The 27,509-nt window shown below is 42.6% G+C and overlaps 4 protein-coding genes across 5 annotated transcripts in view; 3 read left to right on the top strand and 1 right to left on the bottom strand.

Moving 5' to 3' along the window:
* Positions 1-1,036: 1,036 nt before the first annotated feature.
* On the top strand, positions 1,037-7,233 carry sinhcaf (SIN3-HDAC complex associated factor). The gene is made up of 6 exons (XM_079277834.1): positions 1,037-1,147; positions 3,625-3,752; positions 3,871-3,970; positions 4,069-4,192; positions 4,344-4,494; positions 5,121-7,233. The coding sequence occupies exons 2-6, from the start codon at positions 3,625-3,627 to the stop codon at positions 5,413-5,415; spliced, it is 798 nt and encodes a 265-aa protein (XP_079133960.1). The 5' UTR covers positions 1,037-1,147; the 3' UTR covers positions 5,416-7,233.
* A 2,886-nt stretch (positions 7,234-10,119) lies between these two features.
* Positions 10,120-12,360, top strand: kxd1 (KxDL motif containing 1). 2 transcript variants are annotated; one of them, XM_079277521.1, is made up of 5 exons: positions 10,120-10,229; positions 10,518-10,623; positions 10,750-10,902; positions 10,988-11,034; positions 11,128-12,360. In XM_079277521.1, exons 2-5 carry the CDS (start codon positions 10,526-10,528, stop codon positions 11,379-11,381), a joined length of 552 nt encoding a protein of 183 aa, XP_079133647.1. In that variant the 5' UTR covers positions 10,120-10,229; positions 10,518-10,525; the 3' UTR covers positions 11,382-12,360. The 2 variants fall into 2 exon arrangements, with proteins under 2 accessions (XP_079133647.1, XP_079133648.1); XM_079277522.1 differs by lacking the exon at positions 10,120-10,229 and having other exon boundaries at positions 10,239-10,623.
* A 469-nt stretch (positions 12,361-12,829) lies between these two features.
* On the top strand, positions 12,830-16,869 carry ergic2 (ERGIC and golgi 2). The gene is made up of 13 exons (XM_079275717.1): positions 12,830-13,338; positions 13,442-13,550; positions 13,637-13,683; positions 13,763-13,830; positions 13,991-14,031; positions 14,218-14,319; positions 14,470-14,562; positions 14,649-14,704; positions 14,862-14,960; positions 15,047-15,144; positions 15,239-15,401; positions 15,929-16,008; positions 16,150-16,869. The coding sequence occupies exons 1-13, from the start codon at positions 13,233-13,235 to the stop codon at positions 16,216-16,218; spliced, it is 1,131 nt and encodes a 376-aa protein (XP_079131843.1). The 5' UTR covers positions 12,830-13,232; the 3' UTR covers positions 16,219-16,869.
* A 403-nt stretch (positions 16,870-17,272) lies between these two features.
* Positions 17,273-27,509, bottom strand: part of magi2b (membrane associated guanylate kinase, WW and PDZ domain containing 2b) — a gene marked incomplete at its 5' end in the record, with an annotated part of 74,359 nt that continues 64,122 nt past the window's right edge. Inside the window, 9 exon segments of the mRNA XM_079274031.1 lie at positions 17,273-20,245; positions 21,273-21,411; positions 22,017-22,160; positions 22,266-22,485; positions 23,256-23,529; positions 24,006-24,191; positions 25,279-25,518; positions 26,773-26,965; positions 27,373-27,488. Of these exon segments, the coding sequence (XP_079130157.1) occupies positions 19,563-20,245; positions 21,273-21,411; positions 22,017-22,160; positions 22,266-22,485; positions 23,256-23,529; positions 24,006-24,191; positions 25,279-25,518; positions 26,773-26,965; positions 27,373-27,488 (2,195 nt within the window). The 3' untranslated portion in view covers positions 17,273-19,562.

The raw sequence follows: 27,509 nt of genomic DNA on the forward strand, positions 1-27,509 counted from the left end.
AGAAAGCAATAATGAGTTGTTATTTATGAAATGTGTTGTCAAAGATTAAAGTTAATATTGACATAACTGACTTTGTATTGTTTTTTTTTAGCTATTCGCTATTCGCAAATCTATGTCTGAAAGGATATAGGATTCTTGTGCAGCTAAATTATTTTCAATTGCTAAAAGGTTAACTGTACATTTGATATTGGTCTAATTGCATCTCATATTGACAAAGAATTTGACTTTTATAGTGTGGCAAATGAAAACTTGATCAACTACTGTATATAGGCTACACTGTGTTTGCCCGTGTCCTCCGACAGATAGTGTTGGCAATGTCGCAGCCATTACAGTAAAACAGCCTCATACAAGCAATGCAATTCAATAGACCTGAAGTACAAGAAAAGTATTTATTGCAAAATTGAATAGCATTGGAGTGCTACTTCTATTTACTTTGATCATCAATTTATAATTCAAGCCCCCATAATAGACATTTTATCCACACTTATTTGCATGAAGATTTTTCCCAGATGACTGTATTACAGGCAGCATATCTATACATTCTAGTAAATGTTATCACACCGATGCAGTGTTATCTCACAGCCGCATGACTGGTTCGCAGTGGTTGTTGTTCTGAACTGATCACTGGATGGAGGCCATGTTTCACCTTCTATTTACCACTAATCTGCTGGTCCGCTGTCACGCAATTCAAATCAACAAAGCGCATCTCCCCGCAAGACTCCGAGAGCCCCCTAAAAACCGTAGGCCTCCAGACGGACCATCTGCCGCTCTGTAGTAAAACGACAGGCCCCGCCCCTCTGCTGACACTCTCCAATGCGCCATAGCAACCGGGGCCGAGCCCCCTGTTCCCGCGCAATGTTCCCATCCTTATAAGGCCAGTTGGATGCAGACGCACGGAGACGTCACGCGTCGTTTATGTAAATGCTTTGATTGAAGAAAAAGAAAAAAGCCTTCTGCCCTACTCTGAAATGGAGGTGTGGATACGACGCATGCGCACTTAGTCCACAACTATCCAGTCCCGTCCACAAACGCAGACATCAACAAGGGAGCGGGTTCCTGATGCGGGTTGATTTTCATAACAGTCACATCGCAAGAACGCGCTGTAAGGACCACTACTTTGAATCAGCTTCACGCAGCTTGCAACAAGGTAATGAATGCAGCCACTTTATATTTGTTGTAGGTCTTTGGAGCTTTAAGGGGTTTTAAAGACGTAGTTGTCTGTTCAGATCATTTAAAACAAGCTTCGAGTTGTGTCAGAACAATTGCTCTTTTGGGGCCTTCTGCAAAACCGACTAGTTGGTCAACTTGATGTGTTTCTCACCTTATAAACAGGTAAAGTTACCGGGCAAAGTGGGAGGACGGTAAGATGAACGCGTACATGTGTTTTAATAGTGTGAGAATAGGCTTCATGTGATTAGCGAGGCTGCTGTTGTTGTTGTTGGCTGTCGGAAGAAATCACTCCCTTTATTGCTCCCGAAACGTGACTAAAGTCGGTCATTGTGAGCCGTTATACGGTCGTAAATCTCCTCGTGTACAAGGTATTACTACGCACATTGAAGCTATAGTGCGCCTGCAGTCTGCTAAACATTCACGCTCGCTAAATAAACCAAGTTGAATCTCTCACGCCCACCCGGACCAGAGATGCGTCTCAGCACGCGGGCGCTGCTGTCAACAAAACAGCCACAGCAAACACAAAACTAATGACGAACGCGCTACGAAACTCAAGCTGGGCACAAGACGCGTCGTTTAGCGGAAAACAACGGCGAAAAAACACCGACTTTCAGAGAGCCGTCGCTTTGAACTTCGTGCACATGTAGTTGAAGGTGGACTGTTGCAGTGACGCGGCTGTGGAATAACAAAGAGTAAAGATCAAATTACACGGTTGGCTGAGAACGGCTTTACTTTACAATTAAAAAGAATATGTTTTGCTTCCGAAAATGTGTTCACCCTAGTTCATCTCACGACATTAAGTTGATGTTGGGAGGGAAAGTCGGGCATCGTCGAGCAGGGGACGGTCATCATAAAATGGGTGCGCATGAAGCAGGTCGTGTGGCATGCCATGCTTCCTCGCTGGAGTGGGCGGTGAAATTGGCGACTTGCACTTTTCTCTCGATGAAAACGCGTAGATTTCTCGGAACCTTCTCATAATTTGAAAAGTGCAGATGTTATTCACGCAAGTTCTAACAGTTTTAAGGAGGAATTTTGCAGTTTACTTTTAATATTACAGCTTTTGCGGAAAATCGCATCACACCCCCTTCTCCACACTGCCTCCGCCTTTGAAGTGTGTTGCCATGTTGAGTTGCGTCACGTACTGTATTCTGCTGCAGAGATCGTCTGCAGTTTACAGATGACAAGCTCGAAGGTGAATATGTGGTCGGCCTTGTAAATACGAGGTGGTTTATACTACAGGTATAAATTCACAGATTTAAATGTATGGTGTTGATTGCTTTATTTTATCATTTTAACACCCTGCTGATCAAATCTCTGTTTTAATATTGATTCCATCTTCATAATTTTAACTATTTTATTATAAGTCTGTTGTAGGCTGACCTCTAAATTGTGTGTTGCTGTCAGGGCTCTCATGCAAAATACATGTTTAATCTCCGTAAAGCACGAAACCGGTTAACTAGACTTATGACTTTAGTGGTTTTATTTGCTGGTTTCTGCAAATAAACTTTCTGCAACAGTAAAGCATACATATATCTATTTCCATGATAGTTTGCACATTTAAATCAGACTTTGCAGGGCCAGACACATGTATTTATATTTTTTACAGACTTTAATCATGTTTATCATACAAAATAAAGCATTTTAATAAATAATAAGGTTACAGTTTAATTATTAGACATTTACATTGTTAGATTTCCTACTGCTACCGATTGTCATACTGACATCTTCAGTCATCAGGAGACAGTTTTCTGGTTTTCATATGGCCCAAGGCTCTTCGATATAACCAGCAGAGTGAGAGGTCTTTAGTTGTTCCTGCTCTCTGTCTGCTCTCTGAGGCACCGCACTGTTCAGAGGACCCCGAGGACTGATGGCAAGAAGAAAAAAGAAAAAACAGTCTGGGGGGCGCGGCTCGCAGTTTTGCCGCAGTTCGGGTCTACATGTGCTGTGGAGATTACAGTTTGCCTAGCAACATAAATCATAAATTACGCGTGATTTCCCGCGGACACATTTATATTTTTGAATTTCCCTGCTTCTATTTTGTAGCAAATAAGCTTATAAATAATCTATCAAGTAACTTATCCTCTGCAGCCGGGAGAATCGGACTAGCGTTATGTGCGTGCTTATATTTTGAGTTTCCAAAATAAAGCGTGCGTCCTGTGAGCGCAGCATGTGACATGCTCTGTCTGACTGTTGACCTACTTCCCCCCCCCATGTGGGTCAAAGCGGAGAGATGCGCCAACATAATAGCTTTACTGATTTATTTTGTGCGTGTGCTCTCTGATCGTTACAAGACACCATATTTGTTTGTATTAATTCACATTGAGGCCAAACAGAAATAAAATATCACCTCTCTAAACCAGAGATGTATGGCTGCACCGAGTTACTGCAGTTAACACGCCATGTGCACCGATGAGAGCCTGGGATGTTAATATTTAAATATGTTTTTGTACGCAGATGTTTGGCTTTCATAAGCCAAAAATGTACAGGAGTTTGGACGGCTGCTGCATCTGCCGTGCAAAGTCGTCAAGCTCTCGTTTCACGGACAGTAAGCGGTACGAGAAAGACTTCAGGAGCTGTTTTGGGTAAGAGAGCTGAACACGTGAGGGTTGGAGAAAGATCTGCCTTCATGTGTAGGGTACACATACCTTACTGATCTGAAACATTCCTCCCATGGTCATTTCTTCACAAATTGTCTTGCAGACTGAGTGAAACGCGATCTGGAGAAATCTGTAACGCCTGTGTGCTCCTGGTGAAACGATGGAAGAAGCTACCTGTGGGAACCAAGAAGCACTGGAACCATGTGAGTTTGGATTGCCGTCCTGATATGGTTGAGCAACTGCTTGGTTGTGATAAAATACCTGAATGATGCAGACTCTTCTCCTATACCCCCCCATACAGGTTGTTGATGCCAGAGGAGGTCCCAGCCTAAAGATAACTTCCAGGCCCAAGAAGATAAAGTCCATCTCCAAGAAAGCACGGCCCATCCAGATCAGCAGGCTGCAGAAAGAGCTTAAAAGAAACAGTGAGTTCTGCATTGTTGGCATTCAGTAACATATTTATTCACTGAGCCTATTTGTTCCTGCAGAAGTAGATTTTTATTTGTCATGCACACCACATACAGTATGTCACACCTATTCACCCCTCCGTTGTTCACTTTTTGTTCTTCCCATCAGACTCTGATGCCCACAGCACCACCTCCAGCACCTCCCCGGCTCAGTCGCCGAGCTACAGCAACCTGTCAGATGACGGCTCCGACACTGAGCTCAGCCCAGGATCCAGTCGCTCCCCCGTTTTCTCATTTCTGGACCTCACTTACTGGAAGAGGTAAGCCAGCCAGTGAACCACTAGCTCTGACTCATTATTTAGGACTTATTGCAGCATGTTCGTGAAACTGTGGATTCTCACACGCTCAAAATGTAAAGGCAAGAGGTCAGTGTCTTAAAGCCCCTTCGTCCACCCACAGGTTTTTTTTCTTCTTTTTTTTTTTCCCCCACTGGTTAATACAAATTAAAGTCAAACCAGGAGTCATATTTATGCTCTTGGTCTAACACTATTAAAAGTGGGATGAGCTGCTCACTTTCTTGAATTAATGGCCCACTTTCAGTGTTTTTGCATGCTTTGGCCATTACCTAAACCTAATTTACATTGCTTTACTCTGCAATTTTAATGCCTGACGGCGTTCTGGGACCGACGCGTTGCCTTTCGAACAAACGTGAGAGCTGACAGTGTTCCTGAGTGTGCAGGAGTTAACCATCTTCTTTTCCATGACTTCATTGATCTGTATACTAAGTGTTAGTTTAGACAAAATTCACAGTAGTTACACTATCATTGCATCCTAATGCAGTGCTATAAATGACCTCAAGCATGTAAATCACTGGAACAGGCCCTGTAAGTAATGTGGCATTGCTTCATGGCTTGAATAGATACAACATATTTTTTGTTTTGTCTAGGCAAAAGGTGTGCTGTGGCATAATCTACAAGGGGCGCTTTGGAGAGGTGCTCATCGACCCCCATTTGTTCAAACCATGCTGCCGCAACAAACAACGGCAGCAGCGTCAACAAGAGGAGGAGGAGGAAGAAGAGGAGGAGGAGGAAGATGAAGAGGTGGAGATAGAGGAGGGTGAGGTGGATGTCAGCGGGAATAAATCCCAGATGGAAGAGGAAGTGAAGGAGACACCAAGCTGTGAGGAAAATGCAGGTCAGCTATGCGTTACTGTAACTCCAGTGGTGGAGGCCGGATGGTAAAGTCAAAGCCAGGCACAGATTTCTCTGAAGAAATCTTAGGGTGCCGTTTTTTTTTTTCTCAAGCACTTACAGAAAGAAGTTGCCTCAGGTTGCCTTCAATCATAAAGCAGCTGAAACTCCTTTGGTCTTCTCCATGATAATATGGAGGTTTGTTTATTTTGTTTAAATGGTAATTTATGAACTGTTGTTTTTCCACTTTGTCTCTTACTTTGTATTTAATATTCAAACCATCCTGACGATGGAACATAATCCTTGGTATTGTTGATTTACTTTAGATGAAATGCTGGAGCTCTAGTTCGTTACTTTAAAAGATTTGATTCCAAAACGCAATAGATCCACTTACTCACAAAGAAGGTGCTACTTGAAATTCATTACTCAACATTTCAAACGTACAGCTGAACCCATTCTCAATGTGGCTATTTTACGAGCTGACTAATATAATGGCATTACTTTTGCCGTTCTTTGTTAAGAGTCTCTTTTTTCAAATGGTGGATATCTCGTTTTGGAATGAATGACACTTTACATTGACAGAGCACAGACATGTACAGTAGCCCCTGTGTTTGTGTCTTCTCACATTGACATCCATTCCTATCAAAGAGTTTGTGTTTGTTGACCGTCTCTGTGTGTAAATATGTGAGTGGGTCCCATTTAAACAAGGCCTATTCACAGCTTCAACAGCAAATACACCAGCCTTAATGATGTGTGACTGACAGTGCTAGTGTTAATTCTGGATTGGTATTAAGCAACACAAGGAACACAAGGGACAGTATATTTAGTGTGGCCTCAGCAACACATAGTGCATTTTGCATGAATGGCAAGCGCACTCATCCAGTTGCATGAGTCTGCTAAAATTGCATGGCCTTATATGAACTGTAAATCTCACTTCTTATTTTTATATGTAAGAAAAAAAGGAAAAATAAAAGTTTCTCTCCAAAACAACACCACACAATACGACAGCAAAACACACAATCGGTCTATAGTCATTCAGCAATATCGATATCAGTGATTCCCGTCATTCCTGGGTCAGTATAGGTAAAATACTTTATACAAGTTGAAATTCTATGCCATTGCCTCTTGTATACCACAAATGTGTTGTGATATACAGCCTAATATTACTTTATTTATCAAACGAAAGCCAAAGCACATTGAAATTCACCCAATGTCAAATCAATGCAGGTTTTCCATGCACACTTGTGCTTGTCCGAGGTCATTTGTATGTATGTTTATGGTATTCTAAACAGAACACTAATATGAATCTTCATACATGTGTTGTTTTAGTCTGGAGCAGAGGGTGACTTATGTACATAAGGGTCTGGGTGAGCCATGTGGCTCTTATATGGGTTTCATTATTTATTTATTTCATATTTATTTGTATCACTGCTTAAAAGTGTAATATTATGAATTATTTTCATCTTTAGCGTACACGTAGACTGGTTTTGTACTTAAGAAATCGAATGTAATTCTCACGCAGGCTTTGTTTAACATTGCGTTGAATTACCGGTTGTCAATATTTGTGAAATGTTATTAAGTATTTATTTACTCATCAGTTGAGTTGCGTGCAACCTAACTTATTCTGTTCCATTACTTTGGATCTGTATCATGTAGACTGAAACGAATGATAGATTGCAACCAAACTGTACTTTCTCTCCTTTTAGCTGGTAGCTTAAAATGTTACAGAATTGTAGGATACCTAACTAGACTTGCATGTACTGTTGCTATGCATTTATTTAGCTTACACGTTAGACAAAGCGGTTTTGTATTTTTTATAAATCATGTACTTTTTTTACCTGTCCCTTAATAATAAAAGTAATTTTTCGAGTTTTCTGAAAGTATGGAGTTACTGATTTTTTGGTATTAAGGTGGGTAGATGGTTAAAAATGAACCATCTAGTTAGATTTGAAGTTATCTACTTTATTTCCTTGAAACAACCTACTTTCATGGCAGTGACAAATATCATGTAAGTGTCAGTGTGTGATGTCAGATAATGTAAAATAAGAAAGATAAAAGTGAATTTACTACATTTTAGAGTTTTATTATAAGACTAATACATACTGGATTCAAAAGGGAGAATTTGTTTACACATGTACCCAATGTTCCCTCTAATTTTTCATGTGTCTGGGCATACACACAAGCTCCCTGAGCACACTGAGGACCACTGTGAGCAACATCAGATGTGCACGCTGTGGCCACACACCAGTATCACACCTGTTCAAAACCTTGGATCATAGCAAGTTACATGGCTTATTAAAATAATCAAATTACAGCAGCAATTTTCACTAGTTTACTTTTAATATAAGTGATTTGACAAACTTTAAAGGAAAAAGACAAAAATCTTGTTGTTCATGAGATGTGTAGTATGTTTTATGTGAGAGTCCTGCTTGGCCATGGGAAGAGTCTTGCTTTGGCCTGTGTGAGGTCCTGTTGTGGCCTGTGTGAGGGTCCTGTTCTGGAAGAAATGATACATATACACCTTTCAGACATAACATTTTGTTCACATTAAAACATTCACATTTTGCACAATGACGTGTGCTGTAGCTTGTGATACAGTGTAAATTCCTGTAACTCTGTCTGTAAAATATGTAATTACTCAGTTTTTTATTATCATTTCTACTACCCATAAATTATCTAGTAGTAACATAATTTAATGATTAATATCCATAAGTAAAACATCTTAATAAATGTCACTAGAATATGCACAAATCTGACTTAAATTTTACCTTATTTTTCACGTCTGTCCTTCTCACTTCTCCAATGGTTGTACACTTTGTGCAGGTTGATGGCTTCGTCTGCTTCTTGCTTTGACTTAATGCGCATCAGCTGGTCCAAATGTGCCACTTCAAGACGATTTCTGGATGCTGTTTTGATTTTATTTTTAGTTTTTTCTGCTGAATGTGACGCTTGAGGTAGTCCAACTTCCATTCAGTCCACATTTTTCCCTCGGAAAACTCATTTGCTACTTTAGCTTCGCTGCATGTTTTGCAGAGTAGACCCTTCCCCCTCGAAAAAGAAAAAATCTCACCCAGTTTCACCGCTTGTTCTTCTATTTGAACATACTCCGACAGCCATTCCATCTTAACCACATTTCTTTTTTCCAATGGCTTGGTGAGTGGATGTGTCGCTGCCCGTTCGTTTCGCCATGATAAGGGGTTAGCATTTGCGTCTCGTAACTCCGCCGCACTGTTGATAGCTAGCTAACCTGCAGCGCGAATGGGCAGGGCAATAGTGTCAATGCTATGATTGGCTGCGTAGCGTAAGTGAACCGAATCGTATCATTGGCTGGACACCTGTCACTCACTGAGTTACGTTGCAAAATAGTACAGAAAACAAAATTATTATTATTATTATTATTATTATTGGTTTAATTGATTAGATAAGATTAGGACTAATATTAGATATTAATTAATACGTTTATGTTGAATTTTATTTTATGCGCTGCATAGATTTTCTTGTGCGCTGAGAATGTGCGAGCAGTGCGCGATTGCTCAAGCGCGCAGCTTAGAGGGAACATTGCATGTACCTCACATTACTTGGTGCAATTACACAATAATCCCTTTGCTTGAGATTTAAACACTAAGAAATATGTTTTGTTCATAGACTTTCAGGGTAGTAATTTCATGCATGTGACGGCATATGTAAAAAAGATTATACATATGTGTCTTATGTCAGTTTGAAAAAAACATTTGTTACACTGTGAATTAAAAAACTAGGATGCATGAGTTTAGTTTGACTTATTCAATTTCAATTCAATTCATTTTGTATAGCCCAAAATCACAAATTACAAATTTGCCTCAGAGGGCTTTACAATATGTACACGTTTGACATCCTCTTGTCCCGGGACCCTCACATCGGAACAGGAAAAACTCCCCAAAAACCCCTTTAACGGGGCGGAAAGAGGAAGAAACCTGTGGGAGAGCAATAGAGGAGGGATCCCTCTCCCCGGATGGACAGAAGTGCAATGATGTCATGTGTAGAACAGGATAGTGAATTACAACACATTCAATGTAATTACAGCACATTCAATGTATGACACAACCACGACAGGAGGCAAGACCTGGTCCAGGTTTAACCCGGATACACAGGAACCTGTGAGGCGAGAAAGCACAGACTGTGGTGAAGAAGCAGGTCAATAATGTGCATTAATGGTATCGGTAATATGAAATAGTAATGTGAGTAATAATAAAAGTGATATTAGCAGTTGGAGTCAGCAGGGCCATGGTAGGAGGAAGGACCTATAGGATTTAACATCCTATAGGTTTAAGCCTGGGATCCAAGTTTTAAACATTTGACATTTGAGAGGTCCCAGCAGGAACCTGTGAAGTTCTTCATTCTGATACTACAGGTGCAGATTTTCTCTCTACCTTTTAGGCTTTTGGAATTTTCCAGATATGTTTTGAAAAACTGATTATGACCAAGTTATTACATAAAATAGCATAGTCTGTATTATCTGTGCAGATAATGGACATTGGACATATCATATCCATTTGTTTATAAAAACAAATATATCTTTTACTGATATGCCTATTCATTCATGTATGGGTTTGAAACGTCACATACTTTCATTATTATTATTTCATTTGAAATCTGAAAAACAATGATAAAACAAGATTATATTTGTTAAAAATGTTCATTTACGATTTGCGCAGTTTTAAATAAAGAAATGGCACCGGAAACGCTGGTCCTATGACCGGAAGTAAAAAACATACACGGAAGTGCTTTGTTTTTGTTCCACAGCCAGCTGTCAGATGCCCCTTTAGGCTGCACATTTCCTGTTAAAGCTGCTATTGAATCAGCCAGAGGTCGACGTGGGAGCAGAGGTACCGAATATGAATGTTGTTGCTTCGCATGTCGGTCTAGCTCACCACCAGCTAACGGTGTAATCAGTGGGCCAGCCTGCTAACAGGGGGCTCCGCCGAACTGTTAATAAAGTTGTTCATCGTTAACCACGCCGCATTGAATTATCACAGATACACTTAACAGTTGGGGTTGACTGCCACTGTCCCGTTTCACGATTAAGCTTTCTTTATGGGCTCGTGGTTTTAATGATCGTATGGTTGAAAACTGTACATTATACTCGCATTTCTAAATAAAGGTTTGTTTTGCAGCCGTCATCATGGTGGAGCCCACCGCATCTGGCGTGTTCTGTAACAGGATGCTGAGCATGGTGAACTCCGAGGACGTTAACGCCATCATCCAGGCTCAGAGACACATGTGAGTGTCATGATTAGTTTAGCTTCATGAGCACTGATTAACATAAAACGGATGTGACAGTGATGCTGCCTTGTAAACTGGCACCTGAAGATAATTGTTGCTTTGCTGAATTGTTGTGAAATACAGGCTTGACCGCTTCGAGAAAACCAATGAAATGTTGATCAACTTCAACGGGCTGTCCAACGTGCGACTGCAACAGATGAACGAGCGCTTCCTGCTCCACACTCGCACCCTTGTGGAGATGAAGAAAGATCTAGACAGCGTCTTCAGGAGGATCAGGTAAGTCACTACCCCCCCCCCCCCCCCCAAGTGCAAACAAACACGCTCTCATTCAACCTCTTCCTATTGCCCTCTCCTTCTGCAGGACGCTAAAAGGGAAGATTTCTAAGCAGTACCCAGAAGCTTTCAGCAGTGAGTTGGCATTGACTTTTTGTTCATCATTTTACAAGCACAGTCAGCTTCATCCACATCAGCTTGTTTAAGATATTGTTGTTTTTCTGGCAGATATCCACGAGTCACCCATCCTGGAAGACGATGATGAGTTTGACCCAGTTCCCCCCAGTGCTGCCACAACAATCACAACAGCCACCTCGGAGCAGAGCACAGAGTCCTGTGACACAAGTCCAGATGTTATCTCACCCACTGTGAGCAGATGCTCTGAAGATCTCTCTCAAGAGCCGCCTGACACGCCCACCTCCGATGTCCTAGAGACAGCCATCCTATTGGACGAGGGTCCGGACTCTGTACCTGCAGAATAGAGCGAGCAGTCTGTGAATGATTTCAGCCTCTTGAGCTTCAACCTTAAAACTTTTAGCAGGAGGTTATGTTTTATATTTGAGTTTGTGTTGGCCTCTGCAATATCTACTGACTTTTCCAGTCATCGGTGTATCTGCTGAGAAGAGCGTCACCACCTTGATGTTAAATTGTGGCTATGAACTGTCTATGAGGATGCTGGATTTTTGTTGGCATGCTTATTTGTCCTATGCCTGCACAGCACTAAAATAATGCACATAATACTTGAAGTTGTATAGTATCTCACTATAGATGTATATCTTAAGTACTGACGGTAATACTGAGCAAAAGCCCTTAGAAGCACATAAGAAAAGTTTGACGAGATGCTCACCTGAATGAAGGAAGACATCTTTCATTATTTATGTCCTATGAAAGACAAAATGTAATGTTCTCAACATGAAAAATAGTAGATAGGGTTTGAGAGTAGTTACTACTGTTATTGTCATACTATTACAATAGTATCGTACTGTTTCATTGTTATTCTAACCCTGTTAAAACCAGGAAATATGTTAGTGCAGTCATGAATGTTTTCAGCAGCATTTAATCTGATGCTTTACTGATCCTTGCCAAGAAATTCTCTCTTTGTTTTCCACCTCCATCGCTAGGAAGCCAGGGGTTTAACTGTGTAGTCGTCAGTGATTCAGCAAACTATTTAAGGACATGTGAGCAGGGTAGAGGCTCTTTGATACAGGAGCTGGAAACCAGGTTGTGTGCGTGCAGGATCCAATCACTCCTCTCTCTCCATTAAAGAGCCAGTCTTGGTGTAAAAGGGAAAGGCCATCTTATAATGTACTGCTAATCGTTATTTATGCCATATTTGTAAGTCAGTTTTAATTTGTTTTTATTTGTGTATTTGAAAGATAATATTCTTGAGAAGCAAAGAGACAGAGTATGGTGATTAAAGTTAACGCTCCATAATAATAAAAATGTAACGAGAATAATTGTATTGACTCCACTGTCCAAAATCTATTTATATGGTGAATTTTCCCTTAATGTGAGACTTGGGATTGTGTCTATAAAAATGTCTTTGGCTCAAATATATGAACAATGTCTTTGACAAACGGTGTTTCAACAGTTTTTGGAAATGTGGGCTCCTAAATACAAATATCAACTGAGTTGAGAGGACCATGACGTGAGACAGGTGTAGCTATATGCCAGTTGGTGATCCCGTCGTGGCTAGAATCAAGCTTTTACTATCTCGTGACAATTTAGTTAGCACCGAACTCTACATAACGTTACACGAGATAACGTAAGTTTTGACTCTAAATTATCACTGAAAACGATTTATACTATATTTTAAACTGAACTGTGCTTCTGTAACCTGCAACCGAACCAACGGTTACCGGTAGAGGGCGCTACGGCCAAACGGGTGCCGTTTTTAATTTCAGACGATGGGGTCAAAGGTTAGTGTAGCAAACGTAACTAGCTGTTAGCTAGTCCGAACAACACACCTACCACAGGTAACTTACGACGTGTCTGGTGAGTTCTTCATGTTTCACTGTGAAAATAAGTACTTCAACCCTAAAATGAGCTGACGGTAGAATAACGACCCTAACACTTACACCAGCCGCCCGTAGGCCTGTTTAGCCGGCTATTTAACATAGCGCTAGCTGAGTAAGTTAACGTTAACTGCTAGCTCGGTTGCTAACAACAGCTGTCATGATCAACGTCAGCACAAACAACAACCCGCTGTAGACAGACTGAACGTTACACATTACTCAGCGGTCGTCCCCCAAAACGACCAAAGGCAACGAGCTGCTAGAAAACATCCACTTTATGAGGGAATCACCTGAAGCTACATCACCGCTGCTCCCACAATGAGGAGACTGACCAAGAAGAAGGCTCTGACTCTGGTGAAGGAGTTGGACGCTTTCCCCAAAGTTCCCGAGAGCTACGTGGAGTCCACAGCCAGCGGTGGGACAGGTACCGTGACCACAGATACTAACGTTACATAACTGTAGCCTTAACTTGGCTAATAACCCACACACATAACGATACTACAGTAACTCATGTTGATGCTCTCCAGTGTCTCTGATAGCGTTCACGCTCATGGCTGTACTCGCCTTCCTGGAGTTCTTTGTGTACACAAACACGTGGATGAAGTATGAGTACGAGGTGGACAAAGACTTCAGCAGGTAAGAGATAAACTAGTGATTACTAGGCTTCAGTCCTGTGTCCTAGCTTAGTGTGTTCACTAACTGCATCTGCTCTTCACTTCCAGTAAACTGAAGATTAATGTTGACATCACAGTAGCCATGAGATGTCAATGTAAGTACAAAAACAGGTGTGTTTCAGCTCCATCTGTGTGTTTAGAAAGGTGTCATGGATGTTCTTAATGTGAATGCAGATATAGGGGCAGATGTCCTGGATCTGGCAGAGAACATGGTTGCTTCTGATGGCTTAAAATATGAAGCAGTGAGTATGAGTTCCTTCAGTGTGTTCACTGTTTCCATTTATTTTACTGTATTGTAAAAATGGAATAAGAAAAAATGCATTCAATCCTGTTTTTTTCTTTGTGTAACAGTAGAGAAATTAATTTCAGCTTGTCTGACAATTGTGTTTTGTCAAATTTAAGGTAAACTTTGAGCTATCCCCAGAGCAGAGATTATGGCACATGTAAGTAACACATCTTAACATCTATTTATGAACACTCCCTAAAGGAAGGGTCTTTTTCATCCAGCATTATTTAGTTGCACAAACATTACAATCCCTGACCTTCATACAGTATCTACACATTCATTGTTTTTTGTCTATTCCCAAGTGAGATATTGTTTCCTTCATTTTCCCGTCCCCCTCTGTTAGGACCCTCCTGCACATCCAGGAGCGTCTGAGAGTGGAGCACGCTCTCCAGGATTTACTCTTCAAGGCTGCGATGAAAGGAGCTCCTCCTGCTCAGACTCAAAGGTACAGGATCCTCAAGATAAGCTTGTTTCTCTTTGGAGCTGCTACACGGTTGAACGTGTGATTACAAAGATAAACGATGACGCGTTGGAACCTCCCATATATTGTGATAAATATATTCCCACCACATCGTGTTGCTCCTCTTCCCCATAGTGACGACAGCCCCTCTAGCCTTAGAGCCTGCAGGATACACGGACACCTGTATGTCAACAAGGTGGCAGGGAATTTCCACGTCACTGTTGGCAAGTATGTATCTACATGGCGATTTAAAATTTAGAGATTAAACATTTTGCAGAGGCTGAGTGACCCCTGACCTTTTCGTCCCTACACAGGTCCATCCCGCATCCCAGAGGCCACGCCCATCTAGCTGCACTCGTGAGCCATGACAGTGAGTTCATATTGTTTTTTACAAATGTTCTCATACTAACAAGGTGATGATGTTCATGGTACATTAAAGGTGTGGTTGTTGTGACACATGGGAAAAAAAGCAGTTGTATTCACTTGATGATGATTATTAATTGTTTTGATTTGGCGTTGTGTCACAGCTTATAACTTCTCTCACCGGATTGACCACCTGTCCTTTGGAGAAGAGATTCCTGGGATTATCAACCCGCTGGACGGCACGGAGAAAGTCTCTGCCGAATGTACGTCTGCGTTGTCAAAGATCCATTTTTATCGTAACGCATGCCTTGTTGCTGAGCTAACATCTATATTTGGTTATTATCTCCAGCTAACCACATGTTTCAGTACTTCATCACCATTGTGCCCACCAAGCTGAACACATACAAGGTCTCTGCAGAAACACACCAGTACTCAGTCACTGAGCAGGTGGGTTTACATTTTGCACATCTTTGTACGTTTGTGTCGTATTCAGGTCTGTTGTTGTGATCAATATGTTTGTATTCCTCTTCACGCTCTGCAGGACCGAGTGATAAACCATGCTGCGGGCAGCCATGGAGTCTCGGGAATCTTTATGAAGTACGATATCAGCTCACTAATGGTCAAAGTCACCGAGCAGCACATGCCTCTCTGGCAGTTTCTTGTCAGACTCTGTGGCATCGTTGGAGGCATTTTCTCTACAACAGGTAGATAAACTTCACTTTTTACATGTTATCAGTATGAAACTGAACTTAGAGACTGAAACGGTGTGAAATATAAGTAATCCGTCACAGAGAACATTAATTTAGCCTTAGTCATTCATTCCTGCACGGTAATGTAGTTGTGAGCAGGGACTCTTCTGAAAAGCCTTCAACCAATTTGAAATCTAGACATCTAGCATGTAGTTACTGGGCAAAACATCTCCGCAGGTCTGCTTCTTTTACAGTCGTGCCTTAAGCCCCATTCGTTTGCCACAAAAAGCAGGACTAAAGACTTTCACTGTTATCCAATCTTGTCATCTACTTCAGCAAATCATCTTTTTAAAACTGAATTTAGGGACATTCTCCCAGGATTGATTAGAAGACGATGGGAGGAGATGACTTTTCCAAAGATGATTTACTGGCGAGCTCCAAGTTTAAATTGTAGAGGAATAATTCTGCTTGTGAGGGAAAACATTCAGTCTTAAACTGAGTATCAGCGGCGACAGTAAGTCTGGTCTGTTTCTCACTTGCAGGCATGCTCCATGGTGTGGTGGGATTCTTGATTGATGTGTTTTGCTGCCGTTTCCAAATGGGAATCTACAGACATCTTAAGGTGAGCCAATAACATGACCTTTAACCTTGTAGTCACTATTTATTTTAATATAACTCAAGGCTGTTTGGAAAATGGTAGTTGTACCCTTTTTTTTTTTCTGTTACTGTGATGATGATACATTTTTCCGTTCCTCTTTCTCAGGAGGCTCCTCTAAATGAGCAGGCAAACAGTGAAACCGTGGTTCCTACAGAAAACGACGCTCAACAATGAGATCCCCTACAACCGACTGTCAGCTCACCACCTCTGCCTAACCCTCTAGACAGCAACGTGATTCTGGGAACATGTTTACAAGTTGTTTTATTATGGAGTACGTCTTTGCTTTGTTCAGAAATATGTAAATATTTGTATCATTTTTAAAAATTTTATTGGGTGGGTGCAAGTTTCAGATGTGACTGTCCATCCACCGGTGAATGATTATCATCAATATTTACACTAACTGTCACTCTCACTGGAAATCTGCACAACGACCAAACGCTAATTATTTACACCATGTTTGTGGATCTGACTTCATTAAATAGACGGTGCCGCCCATGTCCCACTCACACAGGTGTTTTCACTTAGTTTGGCTGATTAGACCTGTTCTCAGGGCTTTGTGGTCGACTCGTGGAATGTTGATTGACAGATAAAACGTGATTCTGATTCCATCATGGAGGTCGTTGACCTCAGAAAAGTCCCACATTAGCTCTGCTCAATCTTGAGCTAGAAAACAGGCCTAATCAGCTCAATGAAAGAGAAGCCTGTGTGGGTGTGAGGGGCCGCTAAAGAGGAATTGTGTGAAATGAAGCGCTTCAAAGTTTTCAAGTGCGCTCGTTTGTATAAATATGAGGCTCATTTGTCAAATAAAATCCTCTTCAAACTTGATGTAGACCCATTTTTGATATTTAACATGTTTCTGGTAGAGTCTCACGTAGGGCTGCAACTAATGATCATTTATATTATAAATAAATGAATATGTAGATTTGTTTTTTCATTAACCAACTTAAAGTTCAGTCTATAAAATACTTCAAATGTTAGATTCCACAGTGCTTTTTGTCTAAAATCACAAAAAATATTTGAGAATTATCTGAAACAAAAGTAGAAAAACTTCACGTTTGAGGATCTGGAACCTGAGAACATTTACCTTTCATGAACCAACAATGAATCGATTGTCAACAGGCTCTCTGATTAGTCGATTGAGAGTCTCCCCTTCATGGTTACGAGTAAAACAATCTCTACAAATAAATATTTTACACCATGTCAAGAGTTTATTTGACAGTATTTCAGAATATCTTTCAGTAAACAAGTTTTTTGTTTTTTAGCAAAATGTAATATATCAGTACTGTCGCATTTCATAAAAATAGTTGTTCACGTCTTTGAAACTACAGTATCAATGATACAGTAAACCATATTTGTAGGAATACAGCTGTACAAGGTGAATAATACACAACACGACACAGTTATACTTGATCTCAATGGGGATCTATGAACGTGCCGTCCTTCACGGGCTCCAATAAAGCATTTTTTTCTGTTTCTGTATACAAAATCCCTCACAGCAGGCAGGGGGACGGCCCGGACGGAGACAGAGGGCCGGATGACACATCATTTCACCTTTTCTGAACGATGACATCTGTACATACAGTTAACACATTTCTACAGCCTAAATAGCATGTCGTCATGCTCCTCACTAACATGTCAACCAGTTAACCAGCAGGCCTGCACTGATGTGCCGTCGTGCTGCATTCAGTCATATTGTCACAATGCATCGTGATTCTTTTTTAAACTCTGCTCCTCCAGTAATCAAACGCTCTGGTGATTTATCTGTAATGAGAGCAAACATAATGTTGAGAGAAATGGATGATATCAAAATGTAGAAATGCAGGAGGACGGTGACTTCATCTCGGGTGTCTTGGTTTAATAGCAGCATGCCTCCACTCTGCCAGTATCAAAACTTAGCTTTGAATGCATTTGTGTTTCATCTTAAGTCTTGGGTTCAGATTCAGGTGCATTGGTTCCACCTGCAACGAAGCAAACTCAACTGATGTCCTTCACGGGATAAAGCTGAAATGAGGAAACCTAGGTCCACTGTGATAATGACCCTGTCTGGACAAACGTTCACAGCTCCACTCTCCCAGATGACTCTAGGAAGAGGATGTAATGCTACAGGCTACATTGTATCCCCCTTTAAGCACTAGGGGACCAGGGCAATCATTGACATTGATAAGAGTGCATCAAGATAACTGTATATATATACTGCTTGGTGTTAGGTCAGAAGAGAACAGGCTCCACAACTCAACAGTTTGCTGATATGTGTGCATGGTCATTAACATCTGTTTTGCATTCAGTTCCCAAAACAAATCACGACGGCAACAGCTGTGCATTAGTTTGAGTAAGGCACTCCGCCCCACCTCATAACCATCGGCCTCCTCTTCCCCACACCGATGCCCCTCTCCCACAGTGATGTGGTACACTTAGCACAGTAAAAGGCATAGAAATGGGAAATGGACTAAATCCTTTCGTGAGCATTAAATGAATACAACAAGGCTTATAACTCTGCACAATGACTGCATGGCTAACTTGTGATCAAGTTGTGTACATAACTCAGAACAGTATTATGAGTTCTTACTAAGCCAACTGTTTTCAGTCACTCAAAAGTCCAATTTGATGAAAAAAAGAAGATATTTTTGTCTCACATGAGTACCAACTGGTCAGCTCCACAGAGGACATCGTCTCTAAAGTCTACCTCTAAAAGACATGTGAGTGCCTGTATAAAGACATGGTGGTTTATATCCATGCACACGACTGCTGCCTCCCTCAGCGGTCTGGTTTTAGTGACTTGCACAGTCTTTGATATGTAGTAATAGACGAGGCCATGGAAATAGTGATCCTAAAATACTGTTCTGGTGTTTTCCTTTTATTTACAATGTATCTAACTACAACACTGCCTCAAAAACACCAAATGTACATATTTTTCACATCTTTACATTTACAGTATATGATATATTGGTAGGCATGTGAGATCTAACATATGTCGGGTTAACCAGGCTGTCACTTGGATCAGTGCCATGACCTCCAGGAGTGTCCGTGTCACTGCCTCCCCCTCTGACAGCTTTGTAGTCTCATTCTTCCCACTGCTTAGAGAAAATGGAGCACAAGTAAATTTCTTGGATGTACATTATGTCTCTCTCCTGTGAGGAACCGTGTTCCATCTGAGGTTAAGTTGCACTAACCAATCTGAGCAAGATACAGTCGGGCAGTTTAAAGGTACACGTCAAAAGCACAGCTCCACTCAGAATCACACATTGTTGCTCCAGCTGTGACAACAAATCCAGGTGTCTCCATCCGTTTTACACTGTATGTTACAATAGCTGTGAAGTTCCTCTGTTTTTAAGGTGGTGGGTGTAATATCTATCTCATAAAAACAAATGAAACATAAAATATGATTTCAGAAGTGGCTGGAGAAGAAAACAGGACTGCAAGAGAGGGTGAGGGAAATTTACTGCTTCTCTCAGACATCCGACGGTGAACTGAACGAGGAGCCAGACAGTGTGATCCAGTCCAAACCAGCAAGATCCATTCTACCTGCTTACTGTGGAGGTCCAGGACCTCAGGGTGCCAGGCAGTTTGTCAGACCCAGGGACGTTCCAGGGCCCGGGGGAGGCCGCTGCGCTCCTCGCAGGAGGATCTTCCATGGTTTTAGACGGGCAGCAAAGCCCACTGTGGCCACTGGCCCTCTCATCTTCTCTGGGGCACAGACCTCTGGACACCAGCCTCTCCTGGAGGCTGACATGTCCATCTCCACTGCCTAGAGAGGCTCCATTGAAATTCACACCAACATAAGGGTCCCAGGGCCAGACAGTGCTCATCGCCTGTGTGTGCAGGCCCTTTCTCTCACAGCAGGGGGAGCAAGTCTCCCGCTGCCTCTCTCTTCTTTCAACAGACCTCCCCAGGACAGCTTTGGGAGGCAAAGCACGAGGCTTTCTCTCGCCTGGTCCACAGTCCACCTCTCCAGGTCCCTGCCCCCTGATGATGCACTTCTGCTGGGTGGACCTGCCACCTGTAGCCCCTCTCATGGAGCTGTGGTCTGTCAGCTGTGGAGCTTTGTCTGCCATGCACACTGTGGCCTCTAGAGGGAGCTGATGAGGGGTGTCTGGGGCTGAGGCTGGATGGGATGAGAGCAATGGATTCGGGTAGGGTTCGAGGGTCACTTCCTGCAGGGCAGAGTGGGCTGTAGAAAGGGAATCCCAGGGGCCGGCACAGTCTGACGGGGAAGAAGAAAACATGCTCAGGTGGCCTGAGATAAAAGCAGAGTGGCACGAAGCAGCATGCACATGCACACAGAGATTGAGGAGAGAAAAAAGGCAGAGAGAAAGAAAGACGTCCACAATAATACAAATAAACACCGCATCCTAATATCGTATCAGGCAAATTTGCATGCAAATGTGTGTGAGCAGCACACACCTGACGTGTAGGCTAATCTACATGACGTGGGATAATATTCATTCAGTGCTTGAAAACAATCACCATTGGTAGTTGTGTGACAGACTGATTGTGAGCAGATTGATTTCACACAGTCTACTTCACAGCCCTCTTCAGGATGATACAATTTCATCTGGAGGGTCACTTCAAACCCTATTGCTGTCTTACTACAACAGGCAGACGCACCCGCGCACACAAACACACACACACACAAAGATACACACACGCGCCTGCTATTTTCCCATGCATACACTCATGAGCATGCATGCCGAGAGCAAAGCTACACTGCACACAGATTAATCAGTATGGAGAGAGAGAGACATGCAGTTTTTCACAAACCGTGTCTTTAGAGTGGCCCATTAGGAAGAAATAGGGGGAGCTTAGTGTGTCACCTTTCATGCACATGGAGAGGTTGGAAGGTACCATTCCTGAGGGAAGGCAAGTAAAAGCCTATACCAATCATTAGACTTAAGGCAGAGGGGTTAAAACACACAGAGGCTAAAGAGAAGGTTGCTATTCTACTGTTTGATCAAAATAGTTTAAATAGTTTAATTTCAGACGACAGTAGACAAGACTGAGGAGCGAGAGGTAAAATGCAGATTTATTTATTAATGCATGTTAATGTGTTCTTGAGTAAAACATACAGCATATTTGCAGGAAAAAGCCATTCTGGTTAAAACAGTAAGGTTGAACCTCAAATAATGAATCTTGCGTATGAAAGTGAGAAAGAGATCAGGTCAGAGGACTAAGGAGATAGAGTAGGAAGAGTTGGACATTTAGAGACTTTACTTTGTGCCGGGAAGACCCACCATATTCTGGCACCTGTCCCGTGCCTCGCTTCAGCAGCAGCCTGACCCGCCTGCCTCCCGCCTTGATGAGTTCAATGGCGCGGGCGTGAGTCATGTCCCGAGTGCTGTCCCCGTTAATCTCTATGATCTGATCCCCTACCTGGAGGAGACGCACAGAGCATAAGGTCGATGTCTGTCAGCCTTGTTTATTCACGGAGAGTTGACTTTTCAACACAGCCAACAGTCTTCTGTCGGTTGGTCGCTCCACTGGAGCAACTGGGGAATAAGTGGCATTAAGTGCCTTGTTGGAGTACACCTCAACAGGACTGGTTGAGGGTGAGCAGAGGGTCACTAGTCTGTGAGTACACGTGCACCTGCTCTCGTTCGCCCTTTCGTAATCTATACGCCATTCCTGTCCCATGAAGAAGATGGCGCAGACAGTAAAATACAGATTAGAATTAATAGACGGAGTGAAAGATAATAAGCATGTTGCAGAAGGAACACAGCAGGGTTGTCTTTTCTTTGAAAGGCAAAAATCGGTGTTGCATTCAATTTGACACCATCTTTAAATTCTGTGAAATAAATATATCACACACAAGCATGTTGTGTTATGTTATCTTAGATGGTCAAGATGGACAAACTGGCAATTCGCTCCTTCTCAGCACACGTCTGTGACTGGATTCAAAACAACCGTTCTCACTTGACAGCAATTCCAACCACCTCCCAAACAGCTTTTCAACATATAATTCCTCCATGTCATCTCACCCTCATCCTTCCATTACGTATGGCCGGACCATCTTCAGCAAGGCGCAACACAAATAGGTCCATCTTGTACTCTCTGCCCCCGCGGATACTGAAGCCAAAACCCTTTGCACTTTTCTCCAGCTCCACCGTAAAGTAATCATACTCCTGCAGAAAGAATTCAGACAACTTGCAACAAACCCACTGCAGACATGTGCACTTAATGCTCAACAAAGTTTGAACTTGAGCAGTTGGGTCTTGGTCCAGCTGTACCTGTGGTCTGAAGTCAGGAGGGATGCCCAGAGGAAACTGTGCCGCTGCAGGGTGCTGTCTGAAGTCCAGCAGACCAGGCGGGTGTCTGTAGTCCAGCGTTGGCGGCTGTCTATAGTCAGTAACCGGTGGATGACGATAGTCTACTGGAGGTTGCCTGTAATCAGTGAATGGAGGATGCCGGTAGTCAGGTTTGACATCCTGTCTGGCTTTAACCTCTGACCTGTGAGGAGAGAGAGAGAGAGAGAGCAACAGAATCAGAGGAGAAGTTTGTGCTCATTGTTTCTTCAAAACAATTAGAGCATTTTTTTGAAGAAGCATCAAAAAAGGAGGTGTCCGACCGCACACAACCTCATAATGTGCAAATGTGTCTTCTCTTGTGAGAGTGGTACGTATCTCTAACCGTGTGGAATTCTGTAAAGTAACATTGAGTGTGTGCAGCTCAGGAAGCTCGCCACAAAAAAGGATGGAAATATCACTCTCTGTCTTGAAACTTTTATCAAGCTCCCACATGTAGAATGGGCATCAATCCACAGCTCTGGGAGTGCTACTACTGATCTGAGACTCACATGCACACACACGAACCTATCCACACACACACACACACACACACTCACACTTTCATAGTTTTAACATGGAAGAGGGCCTGAACACCAAGTTCCTGCATTATAGAAGAGATACCCTAAAGTAAATTATTCACTGACACTGGAGGAGCTAAGTGGTGTTACGCAACAAAGTAGAAGCCAACCTGAGACTGAGAGTCTGACTGGGACAAAAGTTGTCTGCAGTCAGGTTTTCTTCTCAACTTACTGGCATGCAAGGAGAGCATGGCACACACTCATTTATATACACAGCTTGAGATCTGTCACCTTTGAAAACTCCTCGCTCCTTCTTCCTGTCAATTTTCTTGCAGTCACCAAGACACGCTTGAGGAATCTTACGAAATGCTCCTGCTGAGTACACACAAGAACATCGTTCTTAGCGCCGTCCTACCTGCCGTCATGGAGGTAGAGCTGTGGAGGGGGGCCTGAGGGCTGGCTGACCGGGCTCTGCTGGCTTCCAGCTGGTGCAGAAGGGCCAGTTACTGTTTGGCTCGTCTGTGCTGGTGTCTGGCCAGGCAGGACAGGTATTTGACCTGTCTGAGTGGCCGTTTGGCCGGGCTGGGTGCCTCCTTGGCCTGGCTGGGCTCCAGGGCTGGGCTGGGTCTGGGGGCTGTGTTTCTGGATCATGGGGCTCTGCTTCTCTGAGCTGGGGCCAGAGTGGGATCCTGCGATGGACAGAAGGTGAGACAAGATTTCACCTGTTAAAATGCTTCTGAAGAGAAGGATTTAGAACAAACAGACAAAGGAAACATGCACAGAATGCAGAAGACTGCAGTGTTGTTATCGAATGTTCTGACACCTGATTCATCCGCTGTACAACCTGAAGGGGCATTGCAACCTTTAGCTTTGTTATACTGCTCAAAATGAGAAGACGCTAAAATGTCTCAATGTCATAAGAAAAGGCCGTAGTTCATAATAACCAAGACAGTTGTGGAACACCCCTCTCCCTAACCGTTGCTCCTTTCTGGCTTACTGTAAAGTGCCTTGTTACTTCAGAATACTGATGCAAGTATCACGAAATATATTCATAAAAGACACGGCAGACAGACTTCAGCGTTTTCTTTTCTATCAGGGGAAATCTAAACATGCTGCCAGATGAAAGTGAAGATAATTTCTTTTCATGTCACACACAATCACTTACCCTCCTCTGGTATGATGTGCAGTGTGACTGTTAGCCCAGCATCTTTAATGAGCTTGACAATATCTGCGTGCGGCATGCTGATGATGGATTGTCCATTCACAGCCAGGATCCGGTCTCCCACCTTCAGCTTCCCACATCGGTCCGCAGGGCTGCCCTCGATGATACGGCCTATTTTATGGGGCACAGCTGGAAACAGGCAATAACAAGGTGGTTTGTCAAAGACAATTTTGAAGAAAGATGTTATAACACCACTGATGAAACTCACTTTTGTATTACACCATGAGCCTCAACTGTCATGAGACAGTTTCAAACAGTTCCAATGTTTGTATTCTTTATGAAGCACTGCCACTACACAGAAACACTTACATTGTTCAAACCTGCTAAGAAATATAATTCAAAAAATCGTTTTATGACAACAACATATTAACAAAACAGGTTTCGGCTTTCATCAACTCTTTTCACACAGATAGAAAAATACAGAAACCTGCAATCTCCACTTCAATCCAAAACATTACTGGACCCCCAAGCAGAGAAACTCCCGGGGGACTGTTGAACATCCTCCGTTACATCCTGAACTAATGTTTGATATTATAATAACTACTGTATACTAGATCCACTTGCGGGGTATGCATATTCCATATTCAGGTGTCGGCCAAAACTTAGAGCAGGATATATTCATATCAAATTCTTCAATGTGCAGTCAGACCATGCTGGTTCAAGAATCCCACCATCTGTTAAAAGATACCAGCTTCCTACCATATGTTTAATGAAGCCAAATCTGAGACTTTCAAAGACTCTTTTTTAATACTACCAGGGCAGGAAATTAAGACCAATCCAAGACCAATCAGATATAAAAAGTGAAACTTTCTATTTCAGTTTGATCCCAGCTAATAAAAGTTCTGAAGCTTTTATATGGGACAAGAAACACCACAAAAGCAAACTAATTGTTAAGGGATACCAAGCTCACTCGTTGTTAATAAATCTGACATAATGGATGTTGTACTTTGTTGTGACCCTGTTTCTTGAGTGGACATGCAGTGCAAACACACATTGTGAATTAAAAATCTCATATCTTATAAATACATTTAACATATTTTAAATACATGAAAAATGATTACAATTTAAATTATACTTAAATTGAAATAGTAGCAAAACCCCATGAAAAATCCCTCTAGGACAGTCACCACCCTTAGGATCCTTGGTCATCAAGTTATACTCAATCACCATCTGCGTTCAGTCACAACCTTTAGGGCTCCAGGCAGCAAAAACTCACTGATGACGGACGCGTTCTCCGGTCTGTTCAGGGAGCTGATGATGACAAAGCCGAAGCCCTCATTGTCCTTGCGGTGAATAACCACATCGCTGGTTTGCAGGGCGGATCCCTCTGGAGGAGCGGTGGCAGCCGGGACGACGACCGCCGGAGGGCCCGAAGCTGAGGCTGCATCGCTGCGTGGAGAACTGTGTTGTGTCGACACAGAGCCAGGGCTACGGCCATTCACAGGACACAGTTCACCTGGAGGAGAGGAAGCAAGAGAGGAGATGGGATGAGTCAAGAAGCAGATGTTACTGTAAAACATGACCAATTGGTTATTTATTTGAAAGCCTGTTTTAATATAAAGCATCTTAAGACGTACCAACTCGAGAAATTCCATTCTGCAGCATATATTGCATGCAAAGTGCACTTCTCTACTTCCCACAGGGACTCAACTGTGTGATCGGGCAGTATAAGATACTACCGGTATATATTAAAACTTGTAATGAACAGACATCAAATGCCTCCAAAAGCTGAACTAAATGAAATAGTCTCCCCTTAAAGGAGCAGTGTGTAGCATTTAGTGACATCAAGTGGTGAGGGAGCAGATTGCAACCAACTTCATACCCCTCCGCTCACTCCTACAGTTCCAAGCACGTCAGAGAACTACAGTGGCCTTCAGGTAACGTAAAAGCATGAAAGGCCGTCTCTAGAGCCAGTGTTTGGTTCGTACGCTCTGGGCTGATGTAAAAACATTGCAGTGCAACATGGCGAACTCTGTGAAGATATGAAAGGCTCAAACTAAGATAACAAAAACACAATGACAGTTTCAGGTAATTATACACCAATGAAAACATAGTTATGAATGTTATATTGCATCTCTGCTAATAAATTCCCTTAAATCCTACACACTGGTCCTTTAATATTCAGTGTTGAACTGATTCCCAGACCCACTGAAAACGTCTCTCCTCATGTTGTTTTACATGCCAGCCAGCAACGGTGAACACAAAAGTGTGTTTGGCCGTTACGTATCCACCGCATACCGTGCACAGTTGATCCCTCACAGGTCTACTAAACAGTGGTACACGTGTGTGTTGCTGCTCTTCTTGAACAAATCTAGTTGGGTGGTTTTCTATGCACAATAACAGGCTAAATGATCAGACTTTTACTGTTATTGGTCAAAACACACACACACACGCTTGCTAATGGCAATTCTGTGCACTGGAGAGGACTTTGTCTGTGGCAAATGGAGTAAATAATGAAAATACAGAGAAATACCCAGTGTTTCGTTGTTTTTTACAAAACATGCGCATACCACTACCACAGAAAAGACGTGTGGGAGAGAAGTACACACTGATCCTGCACACAGATTGTCAGCATGTGTGTCCTGTCAAAGTTGTTTTTTTTATTAAATTGATGCCAGTGAAATGTGCAGCACGTTCTCCAATCGCACTAAAGTGTGAAACAAACAAACACAACATAAAAAAAGAACAAAAACAAAAATCATGTCCTTACCAGGCATTTGCACTCTCCTTCTCACAGTCAAGCTGACTTGACCGTTGCGCGCGGCTGCGTGCATCAAGTCGATTACATATTTGTGCGGTTTCCCAGCAACCACATTTTTATCCACAGAAATGAGCTCATCCCCAGGTCGAAGCCGCCCATCGCGTTCAGCAGGGGTGTTCTCTATTATAGCCCCAATAACAATCTGTTCAAAGACAATCAATATTAGCAGCGTAGCTGAAGAGGATGAAACAGAGACACAGTCGAATCTCCCAGTAATTGCACTATCCGGGGTTGAAAACTCCTTTGGGTCATGGTAACATTTTTCCACCTTCCTATTATTCTCCTGCTACATTCTTCTGTATCATAGTTTACATGCCGTGTTACACTTGGACATGTTAGCGAGGCGTTACTTCAGTATGGGAGGCACTGAGCAGTTCGGACTGAGTGAAAGAGCCAAGGAGTGCTTTTGTGCAGGTGCGCGTGTGTGGAGTGTATGTTGATCAAATGTGTGTGACAAGATGAAGTGTGAGAGGAGGTTAGGTGCAGGTCGGATGAGGTTGGTGTGCATGAGGTTAAATATGTGTGTGGTCCAGCCCGTCCCATACGAGCCTTGTCACGGGCGTCCGGACTCACAGCCTGCACGGCCTCGTCTCCCCCTAGGATGCGGAAGCCAAACCCGGTCTTCTCTCTAAGCAGGTGCACCTCCACCTCTTCGTACTCTGGACCTGAGACACAAATAGCGACAT

The sequence above is a fragment of the Melanostigma gelatinosum genome (genome assembly GCF_949748355.1).
Source record: "Melanostigma gelatinosum genome assembly, chromosome: 1".
Taxonomy (NCBI): Eukaryota; Metazoa; Chordata; class Actinopteri; order Perciformes; family Zoarcidae; genus Melanostigma; species Melanostigma gelatinosum.

Excerpts from the sequence above, each read along its gene's own strand:
- kxd1 (XM_079277521.1), top strand. The coding sequence starts at position 10,526 with ATGGTGGAGCCCACCGCATCTGGCGTGTTCTGTAACAGGATGCTGAGC. Across the intron at positions 10,624-10,749 it reads ATCCAGGCTCAGAGACACAT|GCTTGACCGCTTCGAGAAAA; the intron begins GTGAGTGTCATG and ends TGTGAAATACAG. Across the intron at positions 10,903-10,987 it reads AGCGTCTTCAGGAGGATCAG|GACGCTAAAAGGGAAGATTT; the intron begins GTAAGTCACTAC and ends CTCCTTCTGCAG.
- sinhcaf (XM_079277834.1), top strand. The coding sequence starts at position 3,625 with ATGTTTGGCTTTCATAAGCCAAAAATGTACAGGAGTTTGGACGGCTGC. Across the intron at positions 3,753-3,870 it reads GACTTCAGGAGCTGTTTTGG|ACTGAGTGAAACGCGATCTG; the intron begins GTAAGAGAGCTG and ends ATTGTCTTGCAG. Across the intron at positions 4,495-5,120 it reads GACCTCACTTACTGGAAGAG|GCAAAAGGTGTGCTGTGGCA; the intron begins GTAAGCCAGCCA and ends TGTTTTGTCTAG.
- ergic2 (XM_079275717.1), top strand. The coding sequence starts at position 13,233 with ATGAGGAGACTGACCAAGAAGAAGGCTCTGACTCTGGTGAAGGAGTTG. Across the intron at positions 14,320-14,469 it reads CCTCCTGCTCAGACTCAAAG|TGACGACAGCCCCTCTAGCC; the intron begins GTACAGGATCCT and ends TCTTCCCCATAG. Across the intron at positions 14,705-14,861 it reads TGCACTCGTGAGCCATGACA|CTTATAACTTCTCTCACCGG; the intron begins GTGAGTTCATAT and ends GTTGTGTCACAG.